We start from the raw sequence: 14,932 nt of genomic DNA, 5'->3' as shown, positions 1-14,932 counted from the left end.
GCGATTTCTGAGCGCACAGCCAGGAGTAACCCCTGAGCATCACTGGGTGTGCCCCCCACCAAAAAGGGAAATCGCTCCTGGTAGGCTCGGGGGACCATATGGAACAAACCTCCATCCTGAATCGGCTACTTGCAAGGCAAACACCCTACCACTGTGCTATCTCTCTAGCCCCAATCATCCATTCTTTTTTCTCTAGTCATCCATTCTTGATTTTTTAATTTTGGGCCACACCTGAAGATGCTTAGAGGGTTACTCCTGGCTCTGCTTTCTGGAATCACTCTTGGCAGCACTCGGAAGGACCAAATAGGATGCCAGGAGTAGAATCTGGGTTGGCTGTGTGCCCTACCAGCTATCACTCCAGCCCTCATTCATTTTTTTGTTTCTATCAATCACTTCATTCATGCTACAGTCCCTTCCTGACACTTGCTCTGGGCCAGGCTTGGCTCACTCCTTTCTTCCCCATACCTCCCCTCTACCTTTGGCTAAAGACAGGTCCCTCCCTGTCTTCCTGGTGCAGACTGACCAGGGAGGTGTCGGCCAGAACTACAAAATGACCTCAGACTCTGAAATATATCAAAAGAAGTATGTGCCAAAAGAGTTATGGAATAGTGATGGGGCCAGAGAAAATGCAACAGGCGGAGCAGTGGCGCAAGTGGTAGGGCATAGTGGTAGGGCAGAGAAAATGCAACAGGCGGAGCTCACTGCTTTGCACACAGGTGGCTTGGGTTCCATTTTCTGAGCACCAAGCCAGGAGCAGCCCCTGAGCACTACAGGCATACCCTGACCCTCCCCCTAATGAAAGGAGTCAGTGAGATAGTATAAGGTGCTTGCTTGACTGACCCCAAGTTGCTCCTCAATACCTCATATGACCCCACAGCCTGCCAGGGTGAGCCAGAAGTAAGTCCTGAGCATAGAGTTAGTAGCTAAACCTAAATATCACCATCATCTGATATGGTCTTTTGAATACCGCCATGAGTAACTTCTGAGCACAGACCCAGGAGTAACTCACAAAAACGTCAGGTGTGACCCAAAAACTAAAGAAAAATTTAAAATGGGGCTGGAGCGATATCACAGCATTAGGGCATTTGCCTTGCACGCAGTCATCCCCAGACGGACCCTGATTCGATCTTCAACATCCCATATGGTCCCCAAGCCTACCAGTAGTGATTTCTTTCCTTTCCTTTCCTTTCCTTTCCTTTCCTTTCCTTTCCTTTCCTTTCCTTTCCTTTCCTTTCCTTTCCTTTCCTTTCCTTTCCTTTCCTTTCCTTCCCTTCCCCTTCCCCTTCCCCTTCCCCTTCCCCTTTCCTTTCCTTTCCTTTCCTTCCTTCCTTCCTTTCTTTCTTTTTTTTGGCTTTTGGGTCACAGCCAGCTGCGCTCAGGAGATATTCCTGGCTCCACACTCAGAAATTGCCCCTGGCAGGCACAGGGGACCATATGGGATGCTGGGATTCAAACCACCATCCTTCTGCATGGAAGGCAGATGCCTTACCTTTAGGCTATCTCTCTAGCCCCACCAGTAGTGATTTCTGAGCATAGAGGTAGGGGTAACACCTGAGCACTGTTGGGTGTGACCCAACACCCCAAAAAAGAAAAAAGATAATGAAATTATTAATAATAATGATAGTGGGGTCGGAGCGGTGGTGCAGTGGTGGAGCATTGGCCTTGTATGTGGCTGACCTAGGATGGTCCGCAGTTCGATCCCCTGGTGTCCCATATGGTTCCCTGAGCCAGGAGCAATTTCTGAGCATAGAGCCAGGAGTAACCCCTGGGCATCTCCGGTGTGGCCCCAAAATCAAAATAATAATAATGATAATAATGATAGTAACGGTGAGGTGCTCTGTAAAGGTCTTCCAGAAGCCTTTCTGCTTTCATTGTTTGTAGAGCTTTTATCACCTTTGGTGATTCTCCTTTTTCAGATGTCAGGGATCCTCAGCCTCTGTGTTTCTGGCATTTGAGACTGCATAACTCATTGGTGATAGTAAAATGGACGTCTGGCATTATAGTGTGCTTCCCGGCATCCCTACTCTCTCTCTATTAAATGCCATATAGTCCTCCCTTGACACACACTTCAGTGGTAATGATGGGAAAAATACAAATCTCTGGACATGACCCCACATCTCTGGGAAGAACTGCCCTAGCTGTCAGCCCTCTGCCACCATTCAGCCCAGGTTCTGTCCAGCACGAGGGGTGAGCACTGGAGCTGATGCCCCACCACAAGAAGCTGCCATGTGTTGGTGAACAAGCCTGAGGTGGGAAGCAGTATGGCTCCTCTGAGGGGCTGTGGGCACAGGAAGACAGTACAAGGGGCTGGAGCACGGGTCACGAGTTTCATTCCTGGCTTGGCCTTCCACCCGGTCTAGTCCCCGTGGCCCCCAGCACCTCTGGAAGGTCTCCCAACAAATGAGAGACATATGACCCCATTCTGCAGGGACCTTGCCTTTAGATTTGTCAACATTAGTAAGTCTTTAGTTGGCCTACTGAAGGATCAGATAATGAACGAAATAAAAAATTTCATCTTCAGGGGCTGGAGTTAATCATACAGAGTGGGTAGGGCATTTGCCTTGCACGTGCCAACCTGTGTTTGATCCCTGGCATCCCACATGGTCCTCTGAGTACTTCCAGGTATGGTTCAAAAACAAAAAGAATTTTCTTCTTCAGGGGCCAGGAAGGTGACGCTAGAGGTAAGGTGTCTGCCTTGCAAGTGCTAGCATAGGATGGACCTCGGTTCGATCCCCCGGCATCCCATATGGTCCCCCCAAGAGCCAGGGGCGATTTCTGAGTGCATAGCCAGGAGTAACCTCTGAATGTCAAATGGGTGTGGCCCAAAAACCAAAATAAAATAAAATAAAAATAAGAATTTTCCTCTTCAGGAAGACAGGGAAATCCTTAGCGAGGCACATAAACAGTATTAATAAAAATTTCAGGGGAGAGGCAGAGCTATTCAGAGCAATTTCTGAGTGTAGAGCCAAGAGTAACCCCTGAGCACCACCTGGCCCCCTACAAAAATGTCTAAACGGAATATGGATAGCATTGCAGGAAGCAAGTACTGGATTTAGAGTTGGCATAAATGAAATAGAGAAAGGGGCTCAGGGAATATAAGCATTAGGCTGCAGGATATATAAATTCAGGAGAGAAGCAGGAGAGGCAGAACAGAAGTTAAGGGGCTGGAGTGGTGGAACAGTGATAAGGCATTTGCCTTGCACGCGTTTGACCTAGGATGGACTGCGGTTGGATCCCCCGGCATTCTATTTGGTTCCCCCAAGCTAGGAGCAATTTCTGAGGGCATAGCCAGGAGGAACCCCTGAGCATCACCGGATGTGGCCCAAAATAAAAAAAAAAAATAGAACAGGAATTAGGACAATTATAAGCAAATCTACATTGATCTCTGAGCACAGCCAGATGTGATCCCATCTGACACTTTCCAGTCCCCTAGTCCAGAACATCCTTTGGCAGCACTCAGGGGTTATTCCTGGCTCCAGGCTCAGAAATTGCTCCTGGCAGACACGTGGGACCATATGGGACGCCGGGATTTGAATCCATGACCTCCTGCATGAAAAGCAAACGCCTTACCTCCATGCTATCTCTCCAGCCCCCAGAAACATTCTTATATGTGAGAACGGGGGAGCAGATATGGGCCAGGTGTTGAAAATCTTTCAGAACAGTCCACAGGAAGGGAGGATGGATGCCTGAGCCAGTAGAGTCACCTAAAACACTACCTTTAATTCTGGTCCCCAGCCCTCCTTAGCTCCCATGTTTCATAAACTGTATCTTGGGTCATTACAAGTAATCTTTTTAATGTTTGACCTGACACTTAGGATTCAATCCCCCTTGGTATTCTCTCCTGGCTAGTCCCTGCCTGAGCCTGCATTTCTCGTTTGCCATGACAGGGACTGTGTCCAAATTTCTCAATACAATGCATGGCACACAGCCTTCCCTGACAGTAAGGCGTGTCTGCAAACGCACAGAACAATACCCCACAATTCCTCCCATGTAGACACAAGAGAGGCAGAATGACTTTTGCTCTGGAAGGGCTTTTTGTGAACAAGTTTTTTGGGCTCCTTTCCCCTCAGCCTCCTCCATAGCATGTAGGTGGGAAGTTGATGTTTACCCTGATTCTTTGCGTGCCCTTTTCAACCAGGCCACTGAGAAACTGACTTGTGGACCATGAGTCAGGAAGGGAGCAGGCCCAAGGCCCTCAAGGTATATGCACAAAGGGCCCGGAAAGAGGGCATGTCTGACAAAGTTGGATGTCTGGCACTTCATGGGCCCAAGACCTCAATAAGAGCAAGTGGCTCTTAGAAAAGTAAATTAAGAGCCCAGGCCAGAAAAGTAGCTCAGTGGTAGCTTACTTGACTTGCATGTATGAGGCTTTTTGATCCCTTGTACCACTAGAAAAAAGAAAAGATGTACACAGAGATATAGTAAAGAGGATAAGGCACCTGTCTTGCACAACTCAGTGAACACTGAGTGTTTCAGGGAGGGAGGGAAGAAGGAAGGAAGAAAGGAAGGAAAGGAGAAAGAAAAGACAGAACAAAAAAGGAAGGGGGTAGTGTGATATTACAGTGGGCAGGGCACTTGCCTTGCACATGGCTGACCTGGGTCTGATCCCAGGCATCCCATATGGTCCCTTGAGCCCATTAGGAGTGATTCCTGAGTGCAGAGGCAGGAATAAGCCTGAGTGGCTAGATTCGGCTCAATAACAAAAATAATTAATACAGGCAGGGGCACGAGGGAGGAGGGAGATGGGGAGGCATTGGTGGTGGGAATGTTGCTATTTTTATGCCTGAAACCCAACTACAATCATGTCTGTAATCATGATGCTTAAATAAAGATATTAAAAAAAAAAAAAGGAAAAGAAAGGAAGGAAGGAAGTTACTTGGAGTATGGATTGTGGTAAGTCCAGGTTTTAACCTCAGTACCATATGGTTCTCCAAACACTACCAGTCTTTAACATTTTCAAGTTTCAAACAAAAACTTAGGGCCTGAGAAAATGGTTCCAAGGGCTGGCTAGCATGCGTACTTTGTATTTGGGAGCCCCAGATTCAATCCCTGTTACCACATAGTTCAATAGTTCTGTCAGTATATCCCTCTACCCCCAAAACACAGTTGAGGGGGCTGGAGAGATAGCACAGTGGTAGGGCGTTTGCCTTGCGTGCAGCTGATCCAGGAGTGATGGTGGTTTGAATCCCTGCATCCCATATGGTCCCCCATGCCAGGAGCGATTTCTTGAGTGCAGAGCCAGAGGTGTGAGCACCGCTGGGTGTGACCCAAAAATAAAAATAAAAAACAGTTTATATATTCAAATAAAAAACTCCATGTCTGTCTGGGTCTCTAAATAAAACCCAGGATTAGGTATTGGATTAAGAGTTGGAAGGGGAGGGGGGGCCCAGAGAGATAGCACAGCAGCTTTGCCTTGCAAGCAGCCGATCCAGGACCAAAGGTGTTTGGTTCGAATCCCGGTGTCCCATATGGTCCCCCGGGCCTGCCAGGAGCTATTTCTGAGCAGACAGCCAGGAGTAACCCCTGAGCAATGCCGGGTGTGGCCCAAAAACAAAAAACAAAAACAAAAAGAGTTGGAAGGGGGAGCAGAGAGATAGTACTGTGGATAGGGTGCTTGCCTTGTATGCAGCTGACCTGGGTTGAATCTCCAGCATCCCAGATGATCCCCAAGCATTACCAGGAGTGATTCTTAAGTGCAGAACTAGGAGTATCCCTGGGCATTGCAGAGTGTGGCCAAAAACAAAATGAGTCCATGGTGGTGATGGGAAGATAATACAAGTATTAGGATACAAGAGGTGTTTATACCTGGCACCATATGTCCTCTTCACACCACTAGGTGCAGCCCAACAGGCCCCAAACACTTCAGAGTGAGCCCATAGATCCTCTGTACACCATTCGCCTGGCACAACATCCTTGAACTCTAGCACCAACTCATAGTCAGGTTGACCAGGATGTGCCAAGACTGGCTTTGGGGCCCCCTGACCTCCAGATTGAGGGAGACCCTCTAAAAATGTAGTACACTTGGGGGTGATCATTTAATTTTTAACTCGTCTCTTAGCTTTGTGGTGGATGTTTCATCCTTCAGTTCTTTCACATAACAATCCTATATTTACTTAATCCCCACCCTAGATCCCAGCTTTTATTTTTCACATAGTAAAACCATTATGTCAGACAGTGCAAATGGATAAATATCCTGGGACTCCGGTCTGAAGAGCTCTGTACAGCACAGAAAGATAGAAAGGAATGACTTACGGCTGCAGCTCCCATCTGGCCAGGGTGATGAACAAGGGCACTGCAGCTCACCTGTCCCCCCAACCCCCATTCCTGGCCAGCTTCCAGGGAGAGGCAGAGGAGAGGCATAGTCTGGACAGGCTCCACTTTTTTTTTTTTCCATTTTATTTTTGTACCCTACCCAGCAGTGCTCAGGGATTACTCCTAGTTCTGCACTCAGAAATCGCTCTGTGAAGGCTGGGGGACCATACGGGATGCTGGGGATCAAAGGGGTCACCACCTGCAAAGTAAATGCCCTCTCTGCTGTGCTGTCACTCAGGCCCTAGCTCTACTGTTTGTAGCACTTCCTTCCAGAGCACAGCCCTGGCTCCTGCAAGCCAATCTGGAGATGTGGCCATGCATGCCCGAATCCATTCCACTTCTATTTTAGGAGCATGGACGATGCAGGGACCCTCAGGCACAGAGTAGCAAGGAGAGTCCCAAGTGAGGTGGAGGTTATTGTGAGTGGGCTTCTGGCTAGCTTGGGCCCTGTCTGCATCCTGATTCTTATTATGCCTAATTTTAATCAGATTACTCCCGCTCATCTGCTACATCTCTTCTTTTCTTTTTGTTTTTTGTAGGAGGGAGGGTGATATTGGGTAACAGCCAAGGTCATTCAAGGTGCTCAAGGTCATTCCTGATGATGCTCAGGGGAACATGCAAATGCCAGGGGTTAAACTCAGATCTCTGGCATGCAAAACATGTGCATTTGGGGCAGAGACAGTACAGCAAGTAAGGCTTGCATATGGCTGATCCCCAGCACCACATAAGGTCCCCAAGCTTCAAAAGGGGTGACCCCTAAACACAGAGACAGCAATGATTCCTGAGGACTGCTCAGGCCTTTCCCCACCCCAAATCATGCAAACTAGCCTTTTGAGCTATTTCTACAGCCCCTCTAGCTTTTTGTTAAGCATACCTAGCAGCTCAAGGCTTACCCCTATCTCTGCACTCAAGATCACTCCTGGTGGTGCTTAGGCACGATATGGGGTTCCAGAGATCAAACCCAGCTCTACTGCATGCAAGCATGTGACCTCTTATCCTCAAATCCTCTGTGTAACCTTATCTATCTCCACTCAGGGAAGTTCTCCCTTGTTTCAAAACTGGTCTTTCTGTCTTCTAAATCTCTTGCTCTCTGTTGGATTCTTGGGTTCCTATTTAGGATGACAATTTGTAATCACATGCACACACAACACGTGTATGTGTGTGTGTGTGTGTGTGTGTGTGTGTAGAGCTATAGGTTCATCATTATTTTTTTCCTTGTTCTTTTGATTTGTTTCTTTGACAGACTGATTCTAAATTGTAGGTTCTAGGAATGCAAACATTGTCCCTGTGCCACTGATCCCTCCATTCTCAGAGCCTAGAGCAGTACCTGGCACACAGGAATGGGATGCACAGGAAATGGGAGGCATGAGTGTCAGCTGGTCCTTAGGTTGGCTGAGATTCCTCCCAGCTGAAAAAGATCCTGCCTAAAAGCAGTATTGCCTGGGTTGTGGCTCAGCAGTAGAGCATTGAGAAGCCCTGGGAAGGAAGGGAAGAGAAGGAAGAGAAGGAAGGAAGGAAGGAAGGAAGGAAGGAAGGAAGGAAGGAAGGAAGGAAGGAAGGAAGGAAGGAAGGAAGGAAGGAAGGAAGGAAGGAAGGAAGGAAGGAAGGAAGGAAGGAAGGAAGGAAGGAAGGAAGGAAGGAAGGAAGGAAGGAAGGAAAGGAGGAAGGAAGGAAGGAAGGAAGGAAGGAAGGGAGGTAGAGAGGGAGGAAGGAAGGAGAAGGAAGGAAGGAGAAGAAGGAAGAGAAGAAAGGAAGGAAGGAGAAGGAGAAGGAAGGAAGGAGAAGGAAGAGAAGGAAGGAAAACAGGGCTGGAGCCATAATACAGTGGTTAAGAGCACTTACCTTGTATTTGGTTGACTTGGGTTTGTCCCCTGGCACCCCATAAGCTCGGTCACCGAACACATCAGGAATAATTTCTGAGTGAAGAACCAGAGAGTAACACCTGTGCATCGCCAGGTGTGACCCTAAACAAAAACCACAACAACAAAAGAAAAACATAACATCCAAATCATGGGTGGATATAGCTTAGCAGCAGAGCCCACACCTCATATATGTGAGACCCTGGTTTCCATCCCTGGCAACATGCACACACAAAATCTCCCTCTAGATCATTTCAGGGGGCAAGAAACGATAGTACAGTGGATCGGGCATATGCCTTACACACAGCTGACCCGGGTTCGAACTCCAGTGAGTGATTCCTGGGTGCAGAGCCAAGACTTAAGTCCTGAGCACCTCAGTGTGACCTCAAAGCAAACAAACAACCGTTCTAAGACCTCCCCGAAATACTCTGGATCGGGAGGGCATGGAGGTGCCCCAAGAGTCTGGCCCATCAGGGACTGGGGTTCCTAGGGTCCTGACCCGCGCAAAACCTCCTCTACCGACCTGGCCGGCCGAGGGGGCGTGTCCGAGGCGGGGGCGTGGCGGACGGGAGCCAATGGCCAGGCGGGGCCACCTAAAGCCTGCGGTCGGTTCCCCGCGTGGGGTGCAGGGGGTTGGTCGAGCCGTCGCCCGGCAACACGCTGCAGGCTCCGCCCCGGCCGAGGGCGCCCGGCCCCGGCCCCTGCCCCCAGCATGGCCTGGCGGAGCTGGCCCGCGCCTTGGCTGTGGGTCGCGGGCTGCGGGCTGCTGGTGCTCGGGGTCGTCCTGTGGGTGAGTCCCCGCAGCCGCCGAGCGCGGAGGACGCTGCGCGGCCTGTTCATGGCGCGCAGCAAGCGGCTGCTCTTCCGAATCGGGTTAGTGCCGGGGATGCGGCCAGGTCCGGGCCATCGGGGCCCGGCAAGAGGGAGAATTGAGAAGGGGGCGGATGCATGGACTTGGGGCCACTTGAAGGAAGGACTTGGGGGGCTGGAAATTACGTGCCGAGCCGAGCCAGGACAAAGTGGGGTGTGCCAACCCGGCTGGCTGGGGAAAGGGGCGTGTGAAGTCTTGCAGCTAAGGCGATGGAGCAAGGGGGCTGGGAAGCCCCCTCCTGTAGGCAGGTGCCCCAGCTCCTCCTGAGTGTCATTGGAAACCCCGACTCTTTTCGCCTGCCCTTCTAGTCTCTCACCCTGAAAAGCAACCGATTCTGCTTGAAGAAGTTGCTCCGACCTCCAATGTTTGGTTTTTGTTTGGTTGGTTTGGGCTTTGGGTCAAGCTGAGCGATGCTCAGGGCTGTCTCCCGGCTCTGTGCTCAGGTGGGGTTTCGGGGGACGCACCTTATGTGCTGCTGGGGATGAAACCCAGATCAGTCCTTTCAAAGCAAGCACCCTTTCTGCTCTACTATCTCTCTGGCTCCCTCCCTACCTTTCATGACTTTTTCCTGTGGAAACACCCTTCTCCCCAGATCAATCCCACTTTTGTTGCTTTGTTTTGTTTTGGGACACACCCTGCTTTGCTCAGGGGTTTGTTCTTGGCTCTTTACTCAGAAATTATTCTGGCAGTTTTGGGGGACCACATGGGATCAAACCCTGGTGGGCGGTGTGTAAGGCAAGGGGTCGGTTGCTCCTGCTTTCCTATCTCTCCGGCCTGTCTCCCTATTTATGCTCTTTTCTAACCCTGAGACTTAAAAAAAAAGTGAAGGAACCCCAAGAAGAAAGGGGTACTAGAGTCCCTAGCCACTATGAAGCCCTACCCTAATGGGAGGTTGGACACAGGACTGGGAGAACTGGCCCCAGGCCAGGGTGGGAGAGGCCCAGAGCCTGGGAATTTCCTGCACTTCAGAGAAGACATTGTCTCTATCACCCCTCCTCCTCCCCAGATCACCCCAAGTATCCCCTCACATGAAATGAAGCCTGAGGAATAGCGACTTACAAGCTGCTGAGGGTGGTGGTGGGGGTGACAAAAATCATGAAAGGGGTCTTGTGTGTTCACCCGTAGGACATTCCTGTCTCATCACTTAGTCTGGGTGACATTCACGATAAAGTTCCTACTAAGTATAGCAGGAAAAATCCAGACATATAGACAGTTCCAAATAGCTTCATATTAATTTTTTTTTTCATTTTTTTGGGGGGGTACTCCCGGCACTACGCTCAGAAATCGCTCCTGGCAGGTTTGGGGGACCGGTCATATAGCAAGATTCGAACCACTGTCCTTCTGCATGCAAGGCAAATGCCCTACCTCCATGCTATCTCTCCGGCCCCCCCAAATAGCTTCATATTTAAAAAAAAATCTCTCACCCCCACCTTTTCTTTTTGCAACTCGCTTATGGAGGAATTTTTAAATCCACTTTTCTGCCTTCAAAACAGTCTTTATTTGGGGGGCTCAGGGTTTGTACCTGGCTCTGTGCTCAGAAATAACTCCTGGCTGGCTTGGGGGAGTACATGGGATGCAGAGGAGGATCAAACCCAGGTCAGCCAGGTGTGGTGCAAGGCAAAAGCCCTAGGGCTGTGCTATTGCTCCAGCCCCTGCTTTCAAAATTAGTAACACTTGGGGCCGGAGAGATAGCATAGAGGTAAGGCGTTTGCCTTTCATGCAGGAGGTCATCAGTTTGAATCCCAGAGTCCCATAGGGTCCCCCGTGCCTGCCAGGAGCAATTTCTGAGCATGGAGCCAGGAGTAACCCCTGAGCACTGCCGGGTGTGACCCAAAAACCACACACACACACACACACACACACACACACACACACACACACACACAAATTAGTAACACTTATGCCCTACAGATGGCCTGAGAAAGTGGAAACAAGTTTCCACCAGGAACTGATATCAAAAGGCTCCAGATGGGAATTCTCTCCAAGGGATTTTTGGGACCTCTATTCCTTCAATTGGTATCTGGGACATGTTAAGTCTTTTGTTTTGTTTTATCTTTTGTTTGTTTTTTTGTTTTATGGGTTACTCTCAGCGTTGTTCAGGGTTTACTCCTGCCTGTAGGGGATCCCCGAGTTTACCCAGGGATCATTACTAGTGGGGCTCAGGGGACCATAGGTGATGCCTGGGATCAAATCCCATTCTACTGCATGCAAGGCCCAACATGCCAAGTCTTAAAGAATTCTCTGAGACTTTCTTGGTAAGCAAGGAGCTTTCCTAGACCTCAATTTTAAATTTGCCTTGGAATCAACCCCCCAACTTTACAGCACAGCCAGGGCGTGCCAAAGATCTGAATTGAATTCCAGCTCCTGCCGCCCAGAATCTTGGAAACAATCAGCGGGGTCCCTTGGGGGGTGGTGAGGCCTTTGGCTAATGGGACATGGTGTGGGGGGGTTGTTAACATAGCAGGAAACAGTGGGGGGGAGCAGGTGGGGGAGGAGGTGAGCTAGTATTGATGCTGAAGTAAGGGGGGGCCTCCAGGAAGGATGGAGAGGGAGGGGATGGGATAGGAAGAGATGCTGTGGGAGAGGCTGAGTGGCTGGACTCACTCCCCCCTACCCCCCTGGAGGTGTGGCTGGGAGGTCCACAAATAGCTGCTGTGTCGCTGGAAAGCAGATGGTGGAAATGCCAAGCTGGGGCTGAGAGGTGCAGCTGCCATATTCTAATGTGCCAGTGGCCCCTGTCAGGCAGGTGTCTGAAGCACTTTTCTCCAGGATTTATCTCATGTGACAACCGGGAGGCAACTCACACTGTGGAGGGCCCCTGAGGGCCTGCAAGACCATGGCTTGGGGTGGTGTGAAAATGGATCTGCCTTTGTTGCTAGCAGCCACCTCACCTTGGTGGAAAGTCCTGCCCTGCCTCAGCCATTTGCAGCTGTAGGATGGGTGTGATGATATTACCTGCCGACAGGGGGCGTCTCTGAGGGGGGAGTGAAATTGGCTATGGAAGAACATGGGACAGAAAATGGCACGGAAAATGTTAGCATTGTTCATTGTTTTTTTAATTTTTAAAAATTTTTTTTTTTCTTTTTCCTTTTTTTTTTTTTTTTAAATTTTTTTTTTTTTTTGGTTTTTGGGTCACACCCAGCAGTGCTCAGGGATTATTCCTGGCTCCAGGCTCAGAAATTGCTCCTGGCAGGCACGGGGGACCATATGGGACGCCGGGATTCGAACCGATGACCTCCTGCATGAAAGGCAAATGCCTTACCTCCATGCTATCTCTCCGGCCCCTAAAATTTTTTTATTTTTAATTTTTCACACCCGGCAGTGCTCAAGGATTCCTCCTGGCTCTATGCTCAGAAATCGCTCCTGGCAGGCTTGGGAGACTATTTGGGATGCTGGGATTCGAACCACCGTCCTGGTGCATGCAAGGCAAACACCCGACCTCCATGCTATCTCTCTGGCCCCAGCATTGTTCATTGTAATGTTGAGGGTGAATGCCAGAGCCGCAGGTGTCTTCTGGAGCTTTGTTATTATTTTTGGTTTTTGGGTCACACCTGGCAGCGCTCAGGGGTTACTCCTGGCTCTACGCTCAGAAATCGCCCCTGGCAGGCACAGGGGACCTTATGGGATGGTGGGATTCGAACCACCGTCCTTCTGCATGAAAGGCAAACGCCTTACCTCGATGCTATCTCTCCGTCCCCCTTTTGGAGCTTTCTAAGGGAACCCCACTCCTGCCCACCAAATGGTCAGACATCCCACATGCCATCAGAGCTAGGAGTCAAGGCTGCTCTAATGTCTGTACTCAGGGAGAAGAGAAAGAGTTTATGACTGGAAAGGTGGCTGGAACAGGGGCCTGGCAATCTCCTCCTAGGAGTGACATGGTGTCCAGCCACCTAGGGCCTCAGGAGAACAGAATTCTCCGATAGGCTTCTACTATTTCTTTATATTTGTTTTAAATTTTTTTATTATAACATCATGATTTACCAAGTGGTTCATAATACAGTCATTTCAGGCATTGAATGCTCAAACACGAATCCCACCACTAGTATGATCTTCCACTTCACCAGTCTCCCCAGTCACCCATCCACAAACATTTACTTTATATGGTTTGTTACAACACAAAGGCATATGTGATTATCAAACTTAGGTCAACAAGGGTCAATTTGAAATGACTGTTGTATCTCTCCATGATATTCCTAAAGTCAGTGTCTTAAGGATTTACTGGGCTGTTGGTGTTGGTTCACTCTTCTATATTACTGTTTATGCCCAGTAAGCTTGGTTGATTTCTATGTAACTTTCCCATCAGATTTCCTGTGATCCTATTGGACTGACACTACTATAAAATTTTGTAGTGTTTTGCTGCCATTTATGTCCATGAGGCCAAGGATTTATAGATCTGAAGCATATTTGGTGGTTTGGCAGTTGGATAAGGTTAAATTGTAGAGCTGGGCCATTTCTGATGGAGGGTGGAGGGCGTGGTGGTGCTAGGCTGCTGTTGTTTATGAGGAAAGGTGAGGAAATGGGAATCTGCCACCCCCACCCCTTTTCTGAGAATGCCACAGAAGGATCAGACTGGATTGGGATGTGTCAGTAGCCATCAGAGTGACCCAGTGTTTTGGAAGCCACATTATGCATGGAATCAAACTCAAGGCTCTGAGCAAGCTTGGTGTGATCTCCAGCCCTCTCAGCCATCTCCCTGGTTGGGAATGATTGGAACAGCTGAGGCCTGTTTGAAGCAGGAGGCAGCCAGCCACACCAACCCAATGCTGCCTGCAAGAGACTCAGGGTCTTCTCCCTTCTACAGGCTTTTGGGGTCTTGGATTGCTGTGGTCACCTTATCCACGACAGCCCTGGGTCACTCTGCTCCCGACAACAACCCCCGTCTAACTTCCCATCCCTGGCTCAGTTCCTTTCCCAAGTTTGGCTCTGAGCAATGCCCCCTTCTAAATGTCTCTAAATGTCTGCAGAGTGCCCAGACCTGTCCCAGGCCTCTGCCATCAGGAAACACTTCTGTCTTGACCAGCCTCTGGGTCTTTCTAGACTTGTGGCTGGTCAGCTGTCACTTCTCCTCCTAAGCTCTTTCTACTTGTCAAGCTGTTTGGCTTCCTCAAAGCTTAATCGAAACTAAGGGCTTGGAAGATGCTCATAGGACTAACAAAAAGTTCTCTAAGTTTGATCCCCAGCCCTGCACATTTGATGTCTCCCTGGAAATTTTTTAGTACATGATTTACCTTTGCAAAAAGGGCAAAGTCGATTTTTGGTCAATTAGGGACTGGAGTAATAGTATAGTGGTGCTTGCTTTGCACGCAGCTGATCTGGGTTCGATCCTTGAAAAAGGCAAAAAATGGGGCCAGAGAGTTAGCGTGAAGGTAGGGCATTTGCCTTACATGCAAAAGGACGGTGGTTCGAATCCCAGCATCCCATATGGCCCCCTGAGACTGCCAGGAGCAATCTCTGAGCGTAGAGCCAGGAGTAACCCCTGAGAGCTGCCGGGTATGACCCAAAAACCAAAAAAAAAAAAAAAAAAAAAAAAGGCAAAAAATATTCTTTGCTGGGGCCAGAGATATAGCATGGAGATAGCATTTGCCTTTCATGCAGAAGGTCATTGGTTCGAATCCCGGCATTCCATATGGTTCCCCGAGCCTGCCAGGAGTGATTTCTGAGTGTGAAGCCTGGAGTAACCCCTGAGAGCTGCCGAGTATGACCCAAAACCAAAAAAAAAAAATTCTTTGCCTACCCACGTTACTCCTCTGGTGGTAGGGGCTCTCCTAAACTGCTGCTTCTTTGCCTTCCACCCCACCCCCCCCAAACTCCCACAGTATTCTCTGCATGACAACTTGAATGAAACAGAAGACTTTAGTCAGGAATGTAATTTCTGGGGCCAGAGAGATAG

General features: G+C 49.3%; 1 protein-coding gene across 2 annotated transcripts in view; it reads left to right on the top strand.

The window, feature by feature from the left end:
* Positions 1 to 14,932, top strand: part of PNKD (PNKD metallo-beta-lactamase domain containing) — a 97,306-nt gene that overhangs the window by 62,786 nt on the left and 19,588 nt on the right. The window contains exon 1 of one of the 2 annotated variants that reach the window (XM_049768040.1): positions 8,861 to 9,044. The exons of the other annotated variant lie outside the window; for it this stretch is intronic. Within the exon in view, the coding sequence (XP_049623997.1) occupies positions 8,884 to 9,044 (161 nt within the window). The 5' untranslated portion in view covers positions 8,861 to 8,883. Of the gene's footprint in view, positions 1 to 8,860; positions 9,045 to 14,932 lie in introns of those variants that run through there. 2 annotated transcript variants of the gene reach the window in all.

The sequence above is a fragment of the Suncus etruscus genome, chromosome 2, assembly GCF_024139225.1.
Source record: "Suncus etruscus isolate mSunEtr1 chromosome 2, mSunEtr1.pri.cur, whole genome shotgun sequence".
NCBI lineage: Eukaryota > Metazoa > Chordata > Mammalia > Eulipotyphla > Soricidae > Suncus > Suncus etruscus.
This window is presented reverse-complemented; position numbering and strand designations above follow the sequence as displayed.